Source organism: Pipra filicauda, unplaced genomic scaffold (genome assembly GCF_003945595.2).
Source record: "Pipra filicauda isolate LSUMZ 115617 unplaced genomic scaffold, ASM394559v2 scaffold617_size213773_pilon, whole genome shotgun sequence".
Taxonomy (NCBI): domain Eukaryota; kingdom Metazoa; phylum Chordata; class Aves; order Passeriformes; family Pipridae; genus Pipra; species Pipra filicauda.
Window position 1 is genome coordinate 31,434 of NW_024104773.1, and position 18,322 is coordinate 49,755.

An 18,322-nucleotide genomic window follows, 5' to 3' on the forward strand; every position below is an offset into this window, starting at 1 on the left:
TGGAAGAGACCTTAAAGATCACCTAGTTTTAAGCCCCTTGCCATGAACAGTTACACCTACCACTAGATCAGGTTGCTCAGAGCTCCATCCAACCTGGCCTTGAACAGTGATTTCTTACAGAATCAAACTGAGCGGAAGACACAAAAATAAAGATTTATCAGTGTAGAATTATAGGCATGAAAGAAAAAAAATCACAGCTTTTCATACCTACATGCTAACTGAACCTATTCCAGTTGTGCAGAGCTCCACTTACTTTCACAGAGGCGTCTTCTCAGCTTCCCCCGAATTTTATCAATGGCATTGTAATCAGAAACATGAAACACATGAGCAGACTTGGGCTCTGAAGCAATCTCATCAAGTTCTTCTTTTAAGGCTTCTCCAACACCCACAGCAAAAATCCTAATCCCAGCCTGATGTGCTGCAGTGGCTGGATCTAGGACAAAATCCTGGCTCCTTCCATCAGTCAAAAGGATGGCCACTTTTTTAACAGTTCGGTCACTGAGTCTCCCACCAGCTTCTTTGGAAAAACTGTAGGTGGTGATGTACCTGAGAGCATCTCCAGTGTTCGTGTTACCCCCATAATACTGAATTTTTCGTGCAGCCTCTTTGATTTCCTCACAGGTTTTGTACTTTCCCAGGTCAAACTCTGTGGTTGGATGATCACTGTATCGCACCACACCCACACGGGTTTTGTCTGGGCCAATCTCAAAAGTTTCCACCAAATTAGACACCCACTGACGAACTTTCTCAAAATCTTCTTTTCCGACACTGGAGGAGGCATCCAAGAGGAAGACAAGGTCATAGTGAACACTCTTGCAACCTGCAAGAGAGGCAGAAAATATTGTTAAGGGAAGATAAAAGCAGAGTACCAGACATACCAAATATTCCCTAGGCATGGCTCCCTAGTGAGCAATTTGGAGGAAGTAGCAAACTCTGTCCCTATCCTGTGGAGGAAGTGCAGATTCGCAGCCTTTCTTCCTTGTGATTCACCTCATCTGTTTCAGGACATCTGCAAATCAGCACACACTTTGCTTTGAAATGCAAACCCTTTCTCTTCCCGTGCTGCTAAACTGCCTCTGCTCAATCCTTCATCTACACCATCTGCATGCATATGAAGCTATTTTTCTTTGACTTCATTGTAGTGCCTTTCTCCAAGGCAATGCTTTGAAATGACCTTAGCAGATCAAGAGACCTGCCCTGACCTTGCCTATGCCAATCCTGACTGTGAGTAGTGAAGCTTTTATGCTCTCTCTTGCATTAACTTTATGATTTATTTATGCTTAGTTAGAAGTAGTTCTTTTGCTCAGCATGATGTGTTGGTGAAGCAAGTCTATAACAAGATTATTGCAATTTTGAGGCTCTCTGCCACTGACCATTGACTAAAGGATGACTCACTGAATTTTGGGATGTCTTCCTTGTCAACAAAGGGCAGCTGCCTTGTAAGGGAAAATGCCACTTATCCCCACAACCACCCCTTTGCCTGCAACCATGATATTTGTAATGTGAGGCTTGTGTAATCCAAAACACAAATGTATTTTAATTGCAGCTCGCTTGCCCTATCAAGCCAGACTGGTCATATATTTGTCAGACACTTGCCAAAAAATTAGATCTCTCAGGAGATGTTTTTAGCTGTTTCTGAATATATGCAAGTCGGGAGGCAGTAGATCCATAAACATCCCACAGATGCCCAAGATTTATCAACATAATGCCCTAACAGGACAAAATGTGTATATATATACACATGTTTCTTTAATTCATTGTTATAGACCATAATCCCTAATAAATTATGAATTTAAGACTGCAAGCTGCTCTACAAAGCCAATTTGATCACAACCACCAACGATTATTTCTCCAGTAGTTCTTGGCTCACATCATCTCACAAAGTACAACTGCTTGTTTAAACTAATGGTAAAATGCCATATTTTCTTACTGAATTCCAACATTTGAACCTACAGGAAAGTCAGAAAGCATTCCCCCACACCAAAATTTTGACCAAAATTAGCTCTGGTGCTTTTGCTCATCCTGGGTCTGTGACTCTTCCCTGAATGGAAGAATGCCAGAACTGCCAACTGCACTGGAAAGGAGAGCGTGGAAGCTCAGCCACATGAAGTGGATTTGCCTTTAGAGAAGAGTAAAAGCATCCCAAGTAGGTCAGTGCTCATGGTATTACATGATGGCTGTGAGAGTGATTGAATTTACACCTGGTGTGTGGCAGATGCTGATAAAAAATGAGCATCATCTGCTGCTGTGTTGGCTTCTGTAGCAGAGTACATCCCAGGTGCTGCAGTGGCTGTGGGAACAACCTAGGCACATGGGATTGAGACCACATTGGGATCAACCCATTCACGTGGGATCTCTTTGGAAATAATCTGTTGTCATGATTTAACCCCAGCTGGAAACTAAGCACCACACAGCCGCTCACTCACTCCCCCCCAGCAGGACTGGGGAAAGCGAACTGGAAGGGTAAAGGTGGGAAAACTCAAGTGTTGAGACAATAAAGTTTAATAATTGAAATAGAATGCAATAAAATAAGAATAGAAAGAAAAAGAAATTGTAATAAAAATAACAAAGAGAGAGAAATAAAACCCAAGAAAGACAAATGACACAAATGAAAACGCTCACCACTGACCAACTGATGCCTAGACAGACCCTGAGCAGCAGCCTCCAGCCAAATGTCCCCCCAGTTTTATTTCTGAGAATGACACCATATGGTCTGGAATATGCCTCTGGTCAGTTGGGGGCAGCTTTCCTGACTGTGTCCTCATCTAATTTCTTTGTGCCACTCTCCTCACTGGTGCGGTGAGGAGTAGAAAAAGCCTTGACCCTGTGTAAGCCCTGCTCAGCAGTAACAAAAACAGCCCCGTGGTACCAATACTGTTTCCAGCACAGATCTGAAGCACAGCCCCGAAGCACAGCCCCATACCAGCTACAGTGAATAAAATGAACTCTATCCCAGCCCAAACCAGCATGTGGGATCGTGTTCTGTCATGACATTTTGGGAGTGAGGGAATGCTCGCCTCTAACCACAGAGCAAGAAAAGTCTGTCTGGGAAAACTCTCCAAAGGTAATCTGAGAGTAGAGATGATGGTACATATCATTTTATAGAATGGGATGCAAGTTACATCACATCTGTGTATATGAGCTAGAATGTCAAGTGTGGTTCCACTTGATGTTTTGAGAATATAAAGCATAGAATGTATAACAGTAAAAGGTAAGCAAGGAATCTACACTTGTCCACTTCCCCTCCCCAAATTCATTATTATAATTATCTATTATGTCTGAAAGAACCTTAATTAGGTGAGACTAAGTAGAGAACAAAACCCACAAGGTACAGACCAGTCCTATTGCTTATTTTAACCACTCACAGCAGGTGAGACGACTGCAATTTAAAAAAAACCAGAACAGACAGAATGAATCCTGCCTATGTTCAAGGGCAACAAGCCTTAAAACAAGGCGGAGTTAAGGTTTTAAAAGTGATATGTATTCAAGGCAATATCGTAAGGAAGAAAAATGTGGTCTTTCAGGATCATTTTCTTGGAGTTAGTGATTCTTTGCTTACAGACCTGATGGGAGGGAGATGAAATGCTGCAGAAAAGCTTTTGGTAAACATTAATCTGCATTTTTAGCACTGTAAGGGCCACTGCTGGACAAAATTTATTGTTTTCCAAGAACATTATAACAGTATTTTTTACTGGCAGAAACAAGTTCATGTTAAGGGAATATTGGAGATAATTCATAGCAAAGCAAAATTTCAGTTTTGTAATTGCAGAAATACTTTCTGAAAGCATAATTCAGGGAGTTGTATTGATCCATTCTGACACTGAACCAACTGTTTTGCAATATTCCCATTAAAAATAGTTCAAAAACAAGCCATAAGACCAAAATTACTTAAAGTAAGCATAGAATGAACAAATAAATGGCACCACTATATTCTGCCTATGACTAATTCAGAAGCAGAGAAAAAAGGTGAGATTTCGCTTTGTTTGGTTACTAAGTATTTATTCTTGTTAAATTTCATCCAAAAGCCTTCCATAGATCACATAAGAAAACTGTAAAACAGCTAAACTGTAAAACTGAGAGAAGGTCTAAAAAAGCCTTTTCTTTCTTATAAATCACCCAAGCCTATAGAATAGCAGCTTTCCTAGAAAAAGAGACAGAAAACCTCCATCTCAAAATGCCTTTGGGTTTTTATACCAAAAATTGTGTGGGTCTACAACCATTTTCCATTTCAGATGTGGCATCACTGGTGCCAGATAACTCTTACTCCTGCACAAAACCCAACGTGTCCTTGTTCTGAGTGCCTGTAGCAGCGGTCCCTCAGCTGCACCATCCTCTAATGTATTCAGGGGCATTTGGGGCAGAGTGTTCATCAGCCCAGACCAAAAGCTATGCCAGGGGGCCACACTGGCAACTAGGCAGTATAGAAACCTAGAATCATAGAACCTTTCAGGTTGGAAAAGACCTTTAAGATCATCAAATTCAACCATTAACCCAGCACTGCTAAGTCCACCACTAAACCACGCTGCTTAAGCACCACATCAACATGTCTTTTAAATACCTTGAACCAAGAAAGGGTATGAACAGTGCCTTGGCCCTATTTAGCTCACAAGGAAAGTCACAGTCAGACAGAAGAGTGACCAGGTCTCCTCTGACACTCCCAGAAGGTGATGGAAGAAGCAAACACCATGCCAGTGTGGAGTAGATGGAGCATATCCAGAGTAAACCGTGGTAAACTGCTCCTCTTGCTGTGAGTAGCTGAGCTAAACTTTCTAAGCCTGTAACAGAACAAGAGACCCCAGCTAAACCATAACCTCGATCCCTGACCTATCTCCATCCCTAAGGTCTTTTTTATGTAATTTCAGCAGTAAACATCTCGGGGTTTTTACGGTTTACCTCCTAGCAATGATAACTTCTCAGCCACGGGAAAGCCCCAGCAGCTCCTGAGCATGAGGCAGTAACCTGAATGGTGCATACCTGCTCTTTGTGCCTCGATTCTCTCCTTGCTGAACATGAATATGAGAAGAACCAAGAGATGGGACACACGGCATCTTCCCGTCATGGACATATCCATATCTCCCTTCTCACATCAGCTTGTCTGTTCTCCGTGGTGGGAAGCTTGCTAGAAATCCAATCTGTAGCCTAGAAAGGAAAATAAAGAGCAAGTGTTATCTCACAGAAACACAAATGACAGTAATGATGCAAGTCATGGGAGCAACGTTTTGGAGAGTTGTCTCTTCTGCCTGTCATTTTACTTGACTAGACACAAACTGCTCAGACAAAGAGGCAGGAGTTCACCTACTTTTCAAAAGCTATACTCGTTCACTGGCTCTATTCACTGTGAAGCAGCTGAATGGAAACAGGAGAGAGATTACCAGATTATTATACTTTAATTGAGCCCACTGCCAACTACACAATCAGCGCACTGGAGTGGAAACCATTCCTGACCTGGCCCTCCCACGCATTCATCATTAGGAGATACACAACGCAGAGCCGAGATACAAACCACTACAAATCACACACACAACCCACTGCCACTTCACCCAGTGTTGCTTTTGGTTCTGGAGTCTCAGAAATTATGAATGCTAAAAATATGCTGATGTTTTCATATATCTATTTGTTGTCATCAGTCCTTCTCTGTAGGAGTAAACTCAGCAGCTTCAAAGCATGTCTTTCAACTACTTAACTTAAAGAAGTGCAAAAGCACAGGTGGGTGATCTTCAACGTAAGGTTTGAATAGACTTTGAAGCTACTGAAGTTAGATGATGTAACAAGCCAGGCAAAGTGGCTGGGCTGTCAAAAGTTTAGCTGTGTTTTATAACAGTAAATCAACTCCTTTATATAAAAAAAATAAATCTATTATTAACTTATTGGTCTTGTTTGGTTTGGGGTTTTTTTGTTATATCATGAAGTCATTGCAGTTTGACCTATTCTTTGCACATACAGAGGGGAGAAACCTGCTTCTACTCTTTCTTTTCCTCTTTAATGATTCCAATGATTTCTTTGTCCATTTTCTGGGGGAAGTTCTGCCTTCTCTGTCTTTTAATTTGCACGTCTGCTTCTCACTGTTGATAGCTGGGGAGAAGTCATGAAGAGGACACTGTGTGATGTAGATCATTGCTGCAGGGCCGATTATGCATTCTAGGATATTTCTTTTCAAAGCCATAGGGAATCATAAAGAATGGTGGTGTCAGCTTTTGTTCAAAACCAGTCTTGATCAGTCAAATGTTGGACCTATCTCTACCACGTAAGTCAGGAATAAAGTGCACGTTGTGCTGGTTTAGGAAATTAAAAAGGGAAAAATATTATGAAGTTGTGGAGATGTAGCTATAAATTCTTATTCACACAGAAAACTATAGGCTCTTTTGTCTTCAAAAGTTCATATCACATGCAGATGAAGAGAAAAGCAATACATATAATAAACCTTTCACTCTGCAAATAAGACTTGGAAGTATCTGCCAGCAGTGGAACACAAATTCAAGAAAGAATTAAAAAAAACCCTTGTATTTATTCATGTACCAATCCTAAATCCAAAGGACATGAGCAGGTGCTGTAGTTTACACCTCAACCAGACGATGTCCCTACCAGACAGCAAGGTGCTCAGGTTTGAGCCAGCTGGAAAAGGCTGCAGGGTAAAAAAGGCATGAAAATACCACTGTGCTCTACAGTAGTTAGAATTTCCTTCTAAATAAGTGCATTATTGAAATACTGATCAGGCAGCCACTTGCAGACAGATCAGGACAGGCTTATTTTACTTAAAATACCTATGGAAACCTTCAGCCCAAAGTTTTTGCTTCCCTGGATTTTTTAGGAAGCATTGTTTTCAGGCACTGGTGATGGGACAGCAGGTCAGTGGCAGCAGCAAGAGCTGGGAAACCAGATCTGCCGAGCGACGTCCTGCACTTCCAGCACCGAGAGCTCAAAATGTCCTTTCTCTGTGTCTGGGCTTGCATGGCTCTGAAGTTTTATAAATACATTCTTAAAAACAGTCTTGGCCAGCTGCTAACCCACATGAGGCCAGGGTAAAAGGAGCAGAGCACCAGCTGGTGTCAGTCAGCAGAGCGGCGTTGGGATTGAACAACGCTGGCTCTGGAAGCAGCGGATGCAGCTTGGTGGATGTTGTTTGCTTGGTACATGTGTGACTGCCCACATAACCAGGTCTGAGATCTGTGTCTCTAAGGCATCAGTCCTCCCCACTCCCTGCCAAAGCACTTCAAGGGCTCACTGCTGTATTATGAATGCTGAAAGGTGTCTCAGAACAGCCATTTATTCTAAAAATAGTGGCAAAAAAAGCACCACAAATCGAATCATATCATCTGCTTAAAACCTAGAATCATAACCTGTGGTGGCTTTAATGCGCATTTATGGTTCAATATTATTCTTGCATTCAGGCCAAAATACATAATAATATGCTATAATCCAGTTTTATAACACTGATAATTGAACCAAGTCTCTTAACTTGCAACAACTTTATGTACAGGTGGGCCAGTGAGAGAAAATTGCCCCATTCACATCAACAGGACTCATAACATGGCAAGGAAGCTTTCAGGGGCATTAGAAGAAAGTTTGAAAATAAGATATTTTTGGTGATGGGTTTTCCACACTGGTTTCTTTCCCATCTCAGTATGTCCCTGAGCCCAGTTTGATATTATAGCAGCTGTTCACCATTTATCTCCCTTTCCAGGAAAAATGGTCAAAAAGAAGCCAAAAGTGGGAAAATTTAGGCGTCAGAGTGGTCCAAGAATTTCTGTTTAGTCGACCCTGTTTCCAAATGGCCAACATGGATTTTTTTTATTACTATTATTTTTAAATCAGCCTATCATGTGGGAATAATTTTCCTAAAAGAAGAATAAGTCAATGTTCATAATTTAAAAATACATCCCATTTTCTTTTTATCTCACAAACATCACTTTGTGATTCCCTTGTGACACATTAGGATGTATTAAGTGACATTGCAAAAAGACTTGACAAATCTCATCATGTCTGAGTTTATTACCAAACTGTGGACTCTGTGTCTGAGGCTCCGTTTTTAATAGTTTAATGGGAAAAAAAGAGGTGAATAATTCTGGCTACATGCAAACGTGATGTGGGAATGGCATCCAGGATGAGAAGCACGCTGGTAAATGTTAAAGTGAGCTCTCTACATTTAAAATACAAGTACAGCACTCAGCTATTCATACCATCTCACAGCTGAACAAACAATATGCAGAAGATAGACACAAGTTCTATATAACTTTCAGCTTTAGTATGACTTTTTGGGGGGTTAGTATAGACCTTTAGGTCAGTTAGAATGCATGGTAAGGTCTCTAGTTTTGAACAATAAGTAAACAATCTTTGGGGAATGTAGTGAAAAAAGCAGCATCAAAAAAAAAGAGCCAAAGGACAGCTGGGTCTTCGCATCTCATCATTGCGACTCAGAGAACAAGGAGGAAAAACTTGTGTGGAATGGGAGAAGCAAAATTGTTTGTTTAGAAGTGGCATCATGAAAAAATAAAAGGAAAAGAAGGGCAGACACAAAGAATATGTCACAGAAGAAAACTCCACAGCACTTCTAGGAGACTAAATTGAAGCACAAACACTAGATATACCCCATCTCAGACTCTCCACAGACTCTTCTGTCTTCTGTGTTTGAGAGACACCACCAACAGCAAAACCCACGTGAGTTAAAGATGGAGAAAAACAGAACACTTTGTGTGATCTCTTTCATCCTTCAGAGGAGTGATTCAGCCACAAATATTAATAAAGCAAAACAAAATAAAACTGGAGTCATAGTAAGACGAGCATTTCAGGAGCGTGATTGAATAAAACTGTTTCTGTCTCATGCGAGCAAAAGTTCAAAGACCCTACAGTGACAGTACAAAGACCAGTGAATCAAAGTAGAATGTTAAAAGCATGCCAAGTTATGGACTTTAGTCCCCTCATTAAAATATGTGAGCTCTTACTTGCCTTTTACTAAATTATACCACTGAACTGTTCGTCTTACTGTTAAACTCAAGGGGGGCTGATTCTATTATTGTGCTTGATTTCATCCATTCGTCTGCTGCCACTGAACATCACCATATGCGATATAAATGTTGTAACTATGCTGGCATTCATAATGTGATTTTAAATGTCTTTGGTATGCTCCTCTGAAGAAGAGGTTAGCCGGGGGTGAAAAAGACAGTGTCCAATTATACAGCTTTTCACACACACACAAAAAAGAAAAACAAATATAAAACCCGGCACACTAATACATCTGACATCTTAGTAGAGTCAGCTTGTTGATTGTGCCTCTTTCAACTACTGAACTAAGCAATTTAATTATCTAAATTATTGCTGATATGAGCAGGAAGCCAACCGTATAAAATAGAGATGGGACTTTCTTCCCTGCTGATCATCCCATGCGCTCATATATCTTTGTTCAATGATTTTTAAAGAAATCACCCGATGGCATTTCTGGAAGATGTGCATCTTCCCAGGCCTGACCCAAAGCCAACTGTAGTTAATGAAAAGAGGGACACTGATTTCAGCGGACATTGTTTAAAAATCCATGTGAATAACAGAGCAGAAAATTCTCTGCTAACACCAGAGTTGTTCCTGAGGTACTTTGTTCAACTAAAACTGATCTAAAGTCTACTGAAATCAAGGAAGAGACTGTCATCAGTTCCACAGTATGTTGGATGGAGACATTCATGTACCCTGCTGGTAAACAACTCTCCAACATCTGCTCTAAGTGTTGGTGCAGAGGATGGAACATTTCTTCTCTTTTGCAAAGATAGAATCTTAGAGTTTTTTGGGTTGGAAGAGACCTTCACAATCATCTTGTTCCAACACCCCTGTCATGGGCAAGGACACCTTCCACTAGACAGATTGCTCAGAGCCCCATCCAGCCTGGCCTTGAACACTTCCAGGAATAGTGCATCCACAGCTTCTCTGGGCTACATCACGTCTCAAGAGCAATTTCTATCCCAAACCCTAAAAAACTGATCAGATGCAGTGAGATGGTTGACATGAATGTGAGTCAGAGCAATCTGTTAGCTTTATGAGAGATGAAATAGGGTGGTGGGAAAGATCAGTAGACCATTCAAACCCATCAATTTGTTTCCCTTAGCTGAACTCTATTACTGCCCTGAGGTTCTCAGTGTTGGAACTACCTGGGCCCATGAATGATTAATATTGCTGCAATTGGAAATAAGTTTAACTGTGCAAGAAATAAAGTCCATACTGACAAATTAGGAGGGGAAAAACAATAAATAGCTGTTCCCTGAATGACAGATGCCTATCCAGGAGAGGGAACAAAACACGAATCAAATAGGAAAAAATAACATAAAAAAGAGTATAACCAAGCATCCTACAGGGCCATAAAGCATACTCCAAGGATTAACTCAACACAGGCATTTCCTAATTTGTGTGTGTTCCACTTTGCAGCCAGAGAAATGTTCTTTTAACCTCTGTGGTGCTGCATGTGCATACACAAGGAATCCCGAGAGAAGGTCAGAATTAGAATTCAGCCACTCTTGACTCCTTAACCTATGCTTGGATCATGCATTCCACAAACTGATCCCTCATAGATGCATTTACCACAGACACTTTAAAGCAAGCTCTTACTGGTTGCCTGCAAAATGACAGTTCTAAAATGCCCTCACTGCTAGAAGAGGGCTTTGCAATGTATTTTTGCCTGCTGCAGCCACATACTGTCTGCAGACTAAAACCTTGATGCAATATCCCCAAGTATAACTTTTCAGTGTTTTATCCAGAGGAAGTCACTCCAGATTTAAATTGTACTCTTGCAGCACATCAAGCTTAGAAATCTTTCTACCGATTAGCTAAGAAACTCCAAAATTAACCTGTAATAAAAATCTGCATGATCTGTGCGATAGAATCTCTCTTTGGCTTTGGTATCATTGATCAGTCTGTAAGAACTGCACCATATGAGCACATGCTCATAGACCAGCCAAGCGGTAACCCCTCCTCACTTCAGCTGATAAGGAGTTTGAATTTCAACAGAAGTTCTACATCTCAAACTTTATTTCTGTATAAAACATTATTCCTCAAGCACTTGGTTAACCTGACTGAAATAGTTATTTAAGAAAAGACTCACAGGAAGTGTCTCAGAGTATATGTGAGGTCTAAGGGATTAGGAGAGCTGATAAGAGGAAGCTTTGCATGTCTGATTTGGAAAAACAATACCTGAAAGCAGGGTTTGCTCAAGAACCAGCACTTGTAATGCTTGTACTGACAGCTTCTTCCCCCATGTTTATCTACTCACTGGTAACAGCAGGAAGAATATCTTGAACTTGAAACCGAAGTAGTAGTTCAATACTTTTAGATGTATTTTTTTATAACAAAGTAGCCTCTCAGTGCTGCATTTTGTTTGAATCAAATTTTTCCCTTATTTTTTACTTACTTTCCTTTGCAAAGCACTAGCCTGAACCTGCTTAGCATGGACCAGGGAGTCAGGAATAGAACAGGATACACAGAGGTCAGTTAACTTGTCATAATCTTATTTGGACTATCTTCTTCTACCTCCAAAAACTTCTCAAGCATATAATTTAAGTCATACAGATTTCAATTCTATTACAAAACATGCTAGTACATATTATGCCTCTGCAATGGCTGAACCTTTTGGGTGCAAATATATTTGAATCTTGTGGATATTAAAACAATAATATTATTAGATACATAATAATTTTTGAATGCAGTAAAGGGAAACACACCCCAAACTAAATCACCAAGTAGCAAGTGCACAGCTCACCCGTCTAAATAATGACTGTATTGGATCTGGCCAAGTTGAAAACCTTATGATATTTTTTTTCTACTTCTTTTACACATAGCCCAATGCTGAAATGTCTCTCATGTTGTCACTGAAGCAGGGTTTGCAGCATACACATATCCTAGAAATGGAAAACCCATCACAAGTGCTGGTAATACAAGGCACGCTGGCTGTTTGGGGTAATAGATAACATTATTTACAGACCTTCATAGGAAGAGGAGCCCAGTTCATACTTAATTTAAATTAACTACCACTTCTGGCTGCAGGGTGTCCAGGTTAATGAGGAGTGACTTAGGCAAGACAAAGACTGAAATGACGCCCACAGAGGAAGCCAATAGTTCAAATTATAGAAACCGTTTGCTGTGGAATGGAAAATCCTGAGATTTTTCCTTAGTAATACATGTTCAGAGTGTCCTTAGTGCCATATACGTGAAGCATGTGGATTTATTACATAGTCACAGAACATCAGTCCTTTGGCCTAAGCCCTATAACCTGTATGGGCAAAGTCCTACAAATCCCATTTCCTCTCAAGCAGAGGCAGAGCAGTTCCAACCTACATTAGCTATTAGGAAGAAGCTTTTAACATTGAGCCCCTGGAGGCTATTCAATATGAGAGTGCTCTACTCTTAGAGGGCCAATTTCCTGCTTTTTATATCCTCATGGAAGTTCTTCCAGCTCTTGGAATGAAATATAATATTTTCTTTTTCAGTACAGTAGAGGATTATGTCAGTAAAAAGACCCATATGTCATGGCTTTATATAGTTAGCTAGCAGAGCTGGAGCGAGGAGTTGGGATGGGGTAACAGTCTAAATTTGTTTGGAAAATAGGTGACATACTTTCTAACAAAGAGGAGCCTGGTGAACGCATTTCCCAGAACTCTTACTGGGGCAAGGAAGAATTGCTTTGGATTCTTTGCTCAAAAATGAGCTCATACCAATTGTCTGTCACTCTCAGGGTTATTAACAGGGCCATGCTAATTGAAAATGTACCACACACTCACCTACCACTTGCCAACACTTCTGCTGAACTATCCAGATGACAGAAAATTTCCCAAATGCAGGAACAGCAATGCCTCCTACTTGCACCATGTGGGTGAATTTCTTCTCCACATGTTCCAAAAAGTTGATGGACATCTAATGTCATGAAAGTTTGTTCAAAAACAAGTGCATTTGTTTAAGAGATTTAATACTGCAAATTCTTTCCTTGGCCTAATTTCCATGGTCTTGATCTTTGTAAGGAAACCCAGAACTCTACTGTGGACAACACACCAGCAAAAGTGAAGGATAGCTGAATAAAGGCCATGAAAATAAGGGGTATCTGCTGTCACTTGTGGAGGTAGAGAGAACAGAGTTACACCTTCAGCCTTGCCCTTTTCTGAACCTTTCCCTCTTTACCCAGCACTTCCACTTCGTACCCTCTGCCTGAAATCCACCCAAGGTGAATACCTCCATGCTCTTGTCCTCTGAGAACAAGAATGGTCATTTCTCTTTTAAAATACAAGAAAGAAAAAGGACATTCTTTACTATGAGGATGGTGAGGCATGGAAGCAGGTTACCCAGAAAAGCTCTGGTGTCCTACCCTTGGAAGTGTTGAAGGCCAGGTTGGACAAGGCTTTGAGCAACCTGGTCTAGTGGAAGGGTGTCCCTACCCATGGCAGGGAGGTTGGAACTAAGTAATCACTTCCAACTCAAACCACTTTATGATTTTATGAAAACACAAGATGATGAAGAAGACACTGAAGAGAAGTAAAGCAAGTAAGGGTCTGAAAGCTTTAAATTAAACAGGAAAAAATGTAGCATGTAAACTACCCCTATTTTCTAACAGAAAATCTTTACCACTGCCACTCACATAGAAAGAATAAGATACAAAAACTGGTGCTCTACAGCCCATCCACAGCTCTCACACCAGACAACTGACAGAGGCAAGAGGGATGTCACTTAGGAGTTGATAAGAAATGTCACTACCAGCTACCCCTGCACAATAGCTGGGTCTGCCTCTCTGTGCTTTAGGCAAGGACTGGGACAGTGTCAGGTCAGTAATCCTGATGTTGGTTGGAAGGGGTTTGAACCATTTCAATTCTTACCCCTTTCCACCCCCTCCATTCTGCTTCTTTCCTTTTACTTCTTCCCACAAGTGTCAGAAATAGCAGCAGGAAAAGAGAAAGCAGAAGGGGAGTGGGCCATGAAAAGAATAAAGGAGTACATGGATCACGTGAAAGGAATATTGAACAGCATCACACTCAGGTCTTTTTAACATTCTTGTTTTTTCATATGTCAAATTTTCGTAACTAACTGTAGAAAGAAATGCCTCAAGTTGTCTCAAAAAAACACTGAAACTTAAAAATTTACTTAATTCCCTTTCCTGATCTCTTCATATGAATTTGTACCTTAAAAGAAGAGATAGCTATTGGGTAGGTAATAGGGGATATCAAAGATTTTATTTGATAGCTGAAGGGAGGATATTTTCAAATAGATAAGAACATAGAGTAGTTACCAGGAAAATAATAATAGAAGCAAAATTGGAAACTTTGGTGGAGGAGAAAGGACACAGAAAAAATGTAGAAATAAAAAAGAAGTACCTCCTTAGACAGTAGGTCTAGAACTTAAATCATATCTGTTCCTTTCTGGACTTTCAAGCTTAGTCTAACACTAGTCTAACACTAGTCTTAAGACATAGCAGAGCTATTTCATTTAACTTCAGGTTGTAGGTGTCTAACTAACATTGTATGTGGGTTTATACTTGAGCTCCTTTCCAGTTCATAGAGGGAAAAAAAAAAAGAAAGAAAAAATCCATACTCAGATTGATTTTATCTTTTTCTCATGAGGAAGAGTAAAACAAATGAACAACTCACACGAAGTGCTTATTTTCCCCAGACACAATAAAAGGAGCTTGGACAAAGAGCAAAGATTTAGTTATTGATATTTCGGCAGATACCTATATTTCAACAGGTGTCTGACTGGTCAAGGTGACATAAGAAAGTCAGTCAAAAGCAGCAACAGCTAATAGATAGTAGAGGTAATTACAGCAAACTTCATCAAGCTCAGAGGCAGAGGGTGAAAAGACTTGAGTACAAAGTCTTAGTCTAAATGGGAACAGAAGAAGTGCATCTAGATTTCTAGACAGATCCTCCTTTTTTAGTGATGAAACTGTCTTAGAAAAGCAGGTTTGGGTAGAAGAACCAAACCGGAAATAGGAAAAGCAATGTCTTTTTGAACTTTTACTCTAGGTTCCACAAAGAGAGCTTAAGGACATCCTGTGCAGAGTTGAGTCCGGTTTCTGGGTGAATTATAATGGATATGGTAACCAAAAGTATGGGGCATTCATGGAATCCTGGATTACCTAAAGGTTTAAACCTCACTCTGAGTTTTCTGTATCCATAAACTACATTGGATGAAGCCAGCCCTGATGTTCAACTCTCCCAAACGCCAGTGAGTAACGCTTTGTTCTCACTGATTCTGCAGACAGGCTCAGAAACCTGGAGGCCTGAAGACAGCCCTCACCAGGAAAATAAAGGGTACAAAAAGGCACTGAGTACCTTGGCCTTTCTACATCTGTCTTGGCACTAGATCTCCTGCCCCACTCAGCAGTGAGATGCTTTGCTTTCCTTTCCTTTTGGTGCCAAGGAAAATGCCTAAGTATTAGTACACCAACACGGGCAGAGATGCACATGAATTGAGATCATATACAGATAAAAAAATATTTCAAGCACAGTGGTTCTCCGAAGAATAACTGATGGAATCTATCTGTTGCCAAATTAAAAAAAAAAAACCAAACAAACAAACCACAAAAACAAAACGAAAAAAACCAACATATTATGGTATTATGCTTGTTTTACTCTTTTATCTCTGTTAGCAAGACTGACAGCCTGATCTTTATGAGATTAAACAGGTGTTATAACTTGTTTTCCATGGATACATGTAAGACCTAATTTCATGTTTGAAAGGTTGATATATTCATGTTAGTGTATTCAGTATTCAGAGAACGACATTTATTTATAGATTATTACAACTGAAAGAGATGGCAACAAGCAGTCTGACCTCCTGGCCAAAATAATCCAAATTTTTTCTTAACAATCCCAGTACCTCATCTATATCTTGTTCAAAGTTGCAGTAGTTTTCTTGCTCCAGAGAACTATCAGTCTTGATTTATGAGACAGAACATTCCTGCACTACAACTAAAAAGTTGTTTGAGCGCTCAGTTACCATCACCTGATGTACTTGATCGCTGGAATGAATGCATTCATCTTCTGTTTGCAGTGTCATGTTTTAATCTGAAGCCTTTCCCTGACTTCTAGGGCCCAGAACAAGTTGCTAGGATGGTGGTTGGTCATGGAAGAATTTGATTTTTTCCTTACGAAGGTAAACATGAAAGCCCACAACACAATTAGCTATTTCTTAGCCTAAAATAATCCCGAACAGACAAATAAATAAGAAACTGAATAATACATTAGTTCAGCTACATCAACAATGTTTCACTTACACAATAAAGCAAAAAACAAAACAAATTTTTTCAAGAATCTTGCCTCTTTCTGCTCTGTCCAGAAACGACAAACACAGCCTCTGCTTACCAGTGACTGCTTAAATGGAGAGAATCTAAATACAAGGTGATGCTGAATCCTCAAACCAAGGAAAACTCTGTATTTTTGTACAACTAAACAGCAAGTAGCTCAAGAAGTTCTCCAAAAATCACTGCTGGTAGCTATAGCGACTGCATTCACTGTATTTTAACTGGGAAACATTTTTAAATCTGCTTAAGAAAATATGTTTTTCAATCATTATCTATGTATCCAACTTCCAAGTCTTTCAATGCAACCCTGCTTCCCATTCAGCTTCCATCCTCCAGATTCCACTTGGCATGCATGGCATGTGAGTTGCTGGGGCGACCCCCAAATTCAGGGAAGGAATTTTCTCTCCAAAATACATCAGGCTTAAATCTAAGCTGCTGAACTGTGGCTTTCATTTCCAGTGAAATGCCATGTCGGCACAAACTCTTACATCTCTCAGGCAAATCAGACATTCGAGGAGAATTAGAGCAATAACTGATGTAAGTCCCAGAACACTATAAAGTGGATGGGCAAAGAAAGAACCTTTAAGAACCCTAATTCATGAGATCTGGAGAAATATATTTTTACAAAGGCATGCAGTGATAGGACAAGGGGGATGAAGGAGGGCCGATTTAGATTAGATATTAGGAACAAAGTATATACTGTAAGGGTTGTGGTGAGGCACTGGAACAGGTTGCCCAGAGCAGTTGTGGCTGCCCCATCCCTGGAAATGTTCAAGGCCAGGCTGGATGGGGCTTGGAGCAACCTGGTCTAGTGGAAGGTGTCCCTGCCCCCATGGCAGGGGGTTGGAACTGGATGATCTTTAAGGTCCTTTCCAACCCAAACCATTCTGTTATTCTATCATTTGCAGCATGAGAATTCTGCTCTTGCTACACATACTTACTAACAAGTGTTTTAAAACTACGAAACTTCAACACTACATGGGGTATGAAAGCTTTGGAGACCAATTGTATTTAACTCATCTTACGTAAACTATGCCTTTCCATGGCACAGTCTTCTCTGTATGATTGGTATCATACAGTTCAATGACCATGTTTGACATTTATCTGTGGAAAGGGGTTTCCCCTGTCCTTGAAATGTCTCTGTGAGACAGATGACAGTACTGCTGGTTTCCTGTATTGGAATCAACCACTCCCCCCGAGCAGAAGACTGGTGTGGGCTTAACTCTTCTCTCTGGTGCTCCCTTCTCCATGAATTATAGCTTTGACTCTCAAGTCTGAGAGAGAATAACACTATCTCTTCACATTTGGTCTCCCCTTTGAGAAGGCAGAATTTTATTTCCCTCGGAGGTGTACAAAACAGAGAAAAGATTGAGAGCATAATGCACGTCTTCAATCTTGACACTGAACTTCCACTTCTGAAGTCTGTGGAAAAATGTTTGTTCGAGCAAATTGCAAACTATATCCTCTCTCACACCCCCCCAAGTCTCTTCTCGCTGGCAATAGGCCCTTCTTGCTTTTCCACACCACTACATTAGTTTGATGTATTGATTCATTTATTCTCATGAAGCAGCTTGTCTACTGTGCCTGTTACTTCACTATTTATGAAGAGTTCACCATGGAAAACAAAACAAAATGCACAGATAAATCCTTCATAGCACACTGCTAGATTTCTTATAAAAGATTTCCTTTGGGATGCTATTTAGAAAAGCCAGTCTATTACTTTTGTAAAGTGTTCAGTTCTATCCACATAAATGCCACTGGATAGCCATGAGATCAGTGTTTTCCCTGATTTTGTGTCTTCATAAGTAAAGTCCTTGTAAGGTTGAAAGCATTAAAAGATACAAAACAATATTAAAAGTTATAATGCAAGTTTCAGTATTAAGACTTTTGATGGCCATCTTAAACTGGAACAAAGAGCTGTGATTCAGGGCAGCAGAAACACTCATTCTTCTGTCACACATTGCTGTGATGTTATCACTGATGTTATTCAACATTCCAGTATATTAAAGCATTATGATACCTGGAAAATATTCACAACTTGTCATCTTGTTCCTAATAACATCCTAG

At 40.3% G+C, this 18,322-nt stretch overlaps 1 protein-coding gene across 1 annotated transcript in view; it reads right to left on the minus strand.

Annotated features, from left to right (window-relative positions):
* Positions 1-224: 224 nt before the first annotated feature.
* The window catches only part of LOC120324633 (collagen alpha-1(XXII) chain-like), a 30,749-nt gene continuing 12,651 nt past the window's right edge, over positions 225-18,322 (minus strand). Inside the window, exons 2-3 of the mRNA XM_039388160.1 lie at positions 4,975-5,139; positions 225-820 (exon numbers count right to left, since the gene is read on the minus strand). Of these exons, the coding sequence (XP_039244094.1) occupies positions 225-820; positions 4,975-5,071 (693 nt within the window). The 5' untranslated portion in view covers positions 5,072-5,139. The remainder of the gene's footprint in view (positions 821-4,974; positions 5,140-18,322) is intronic.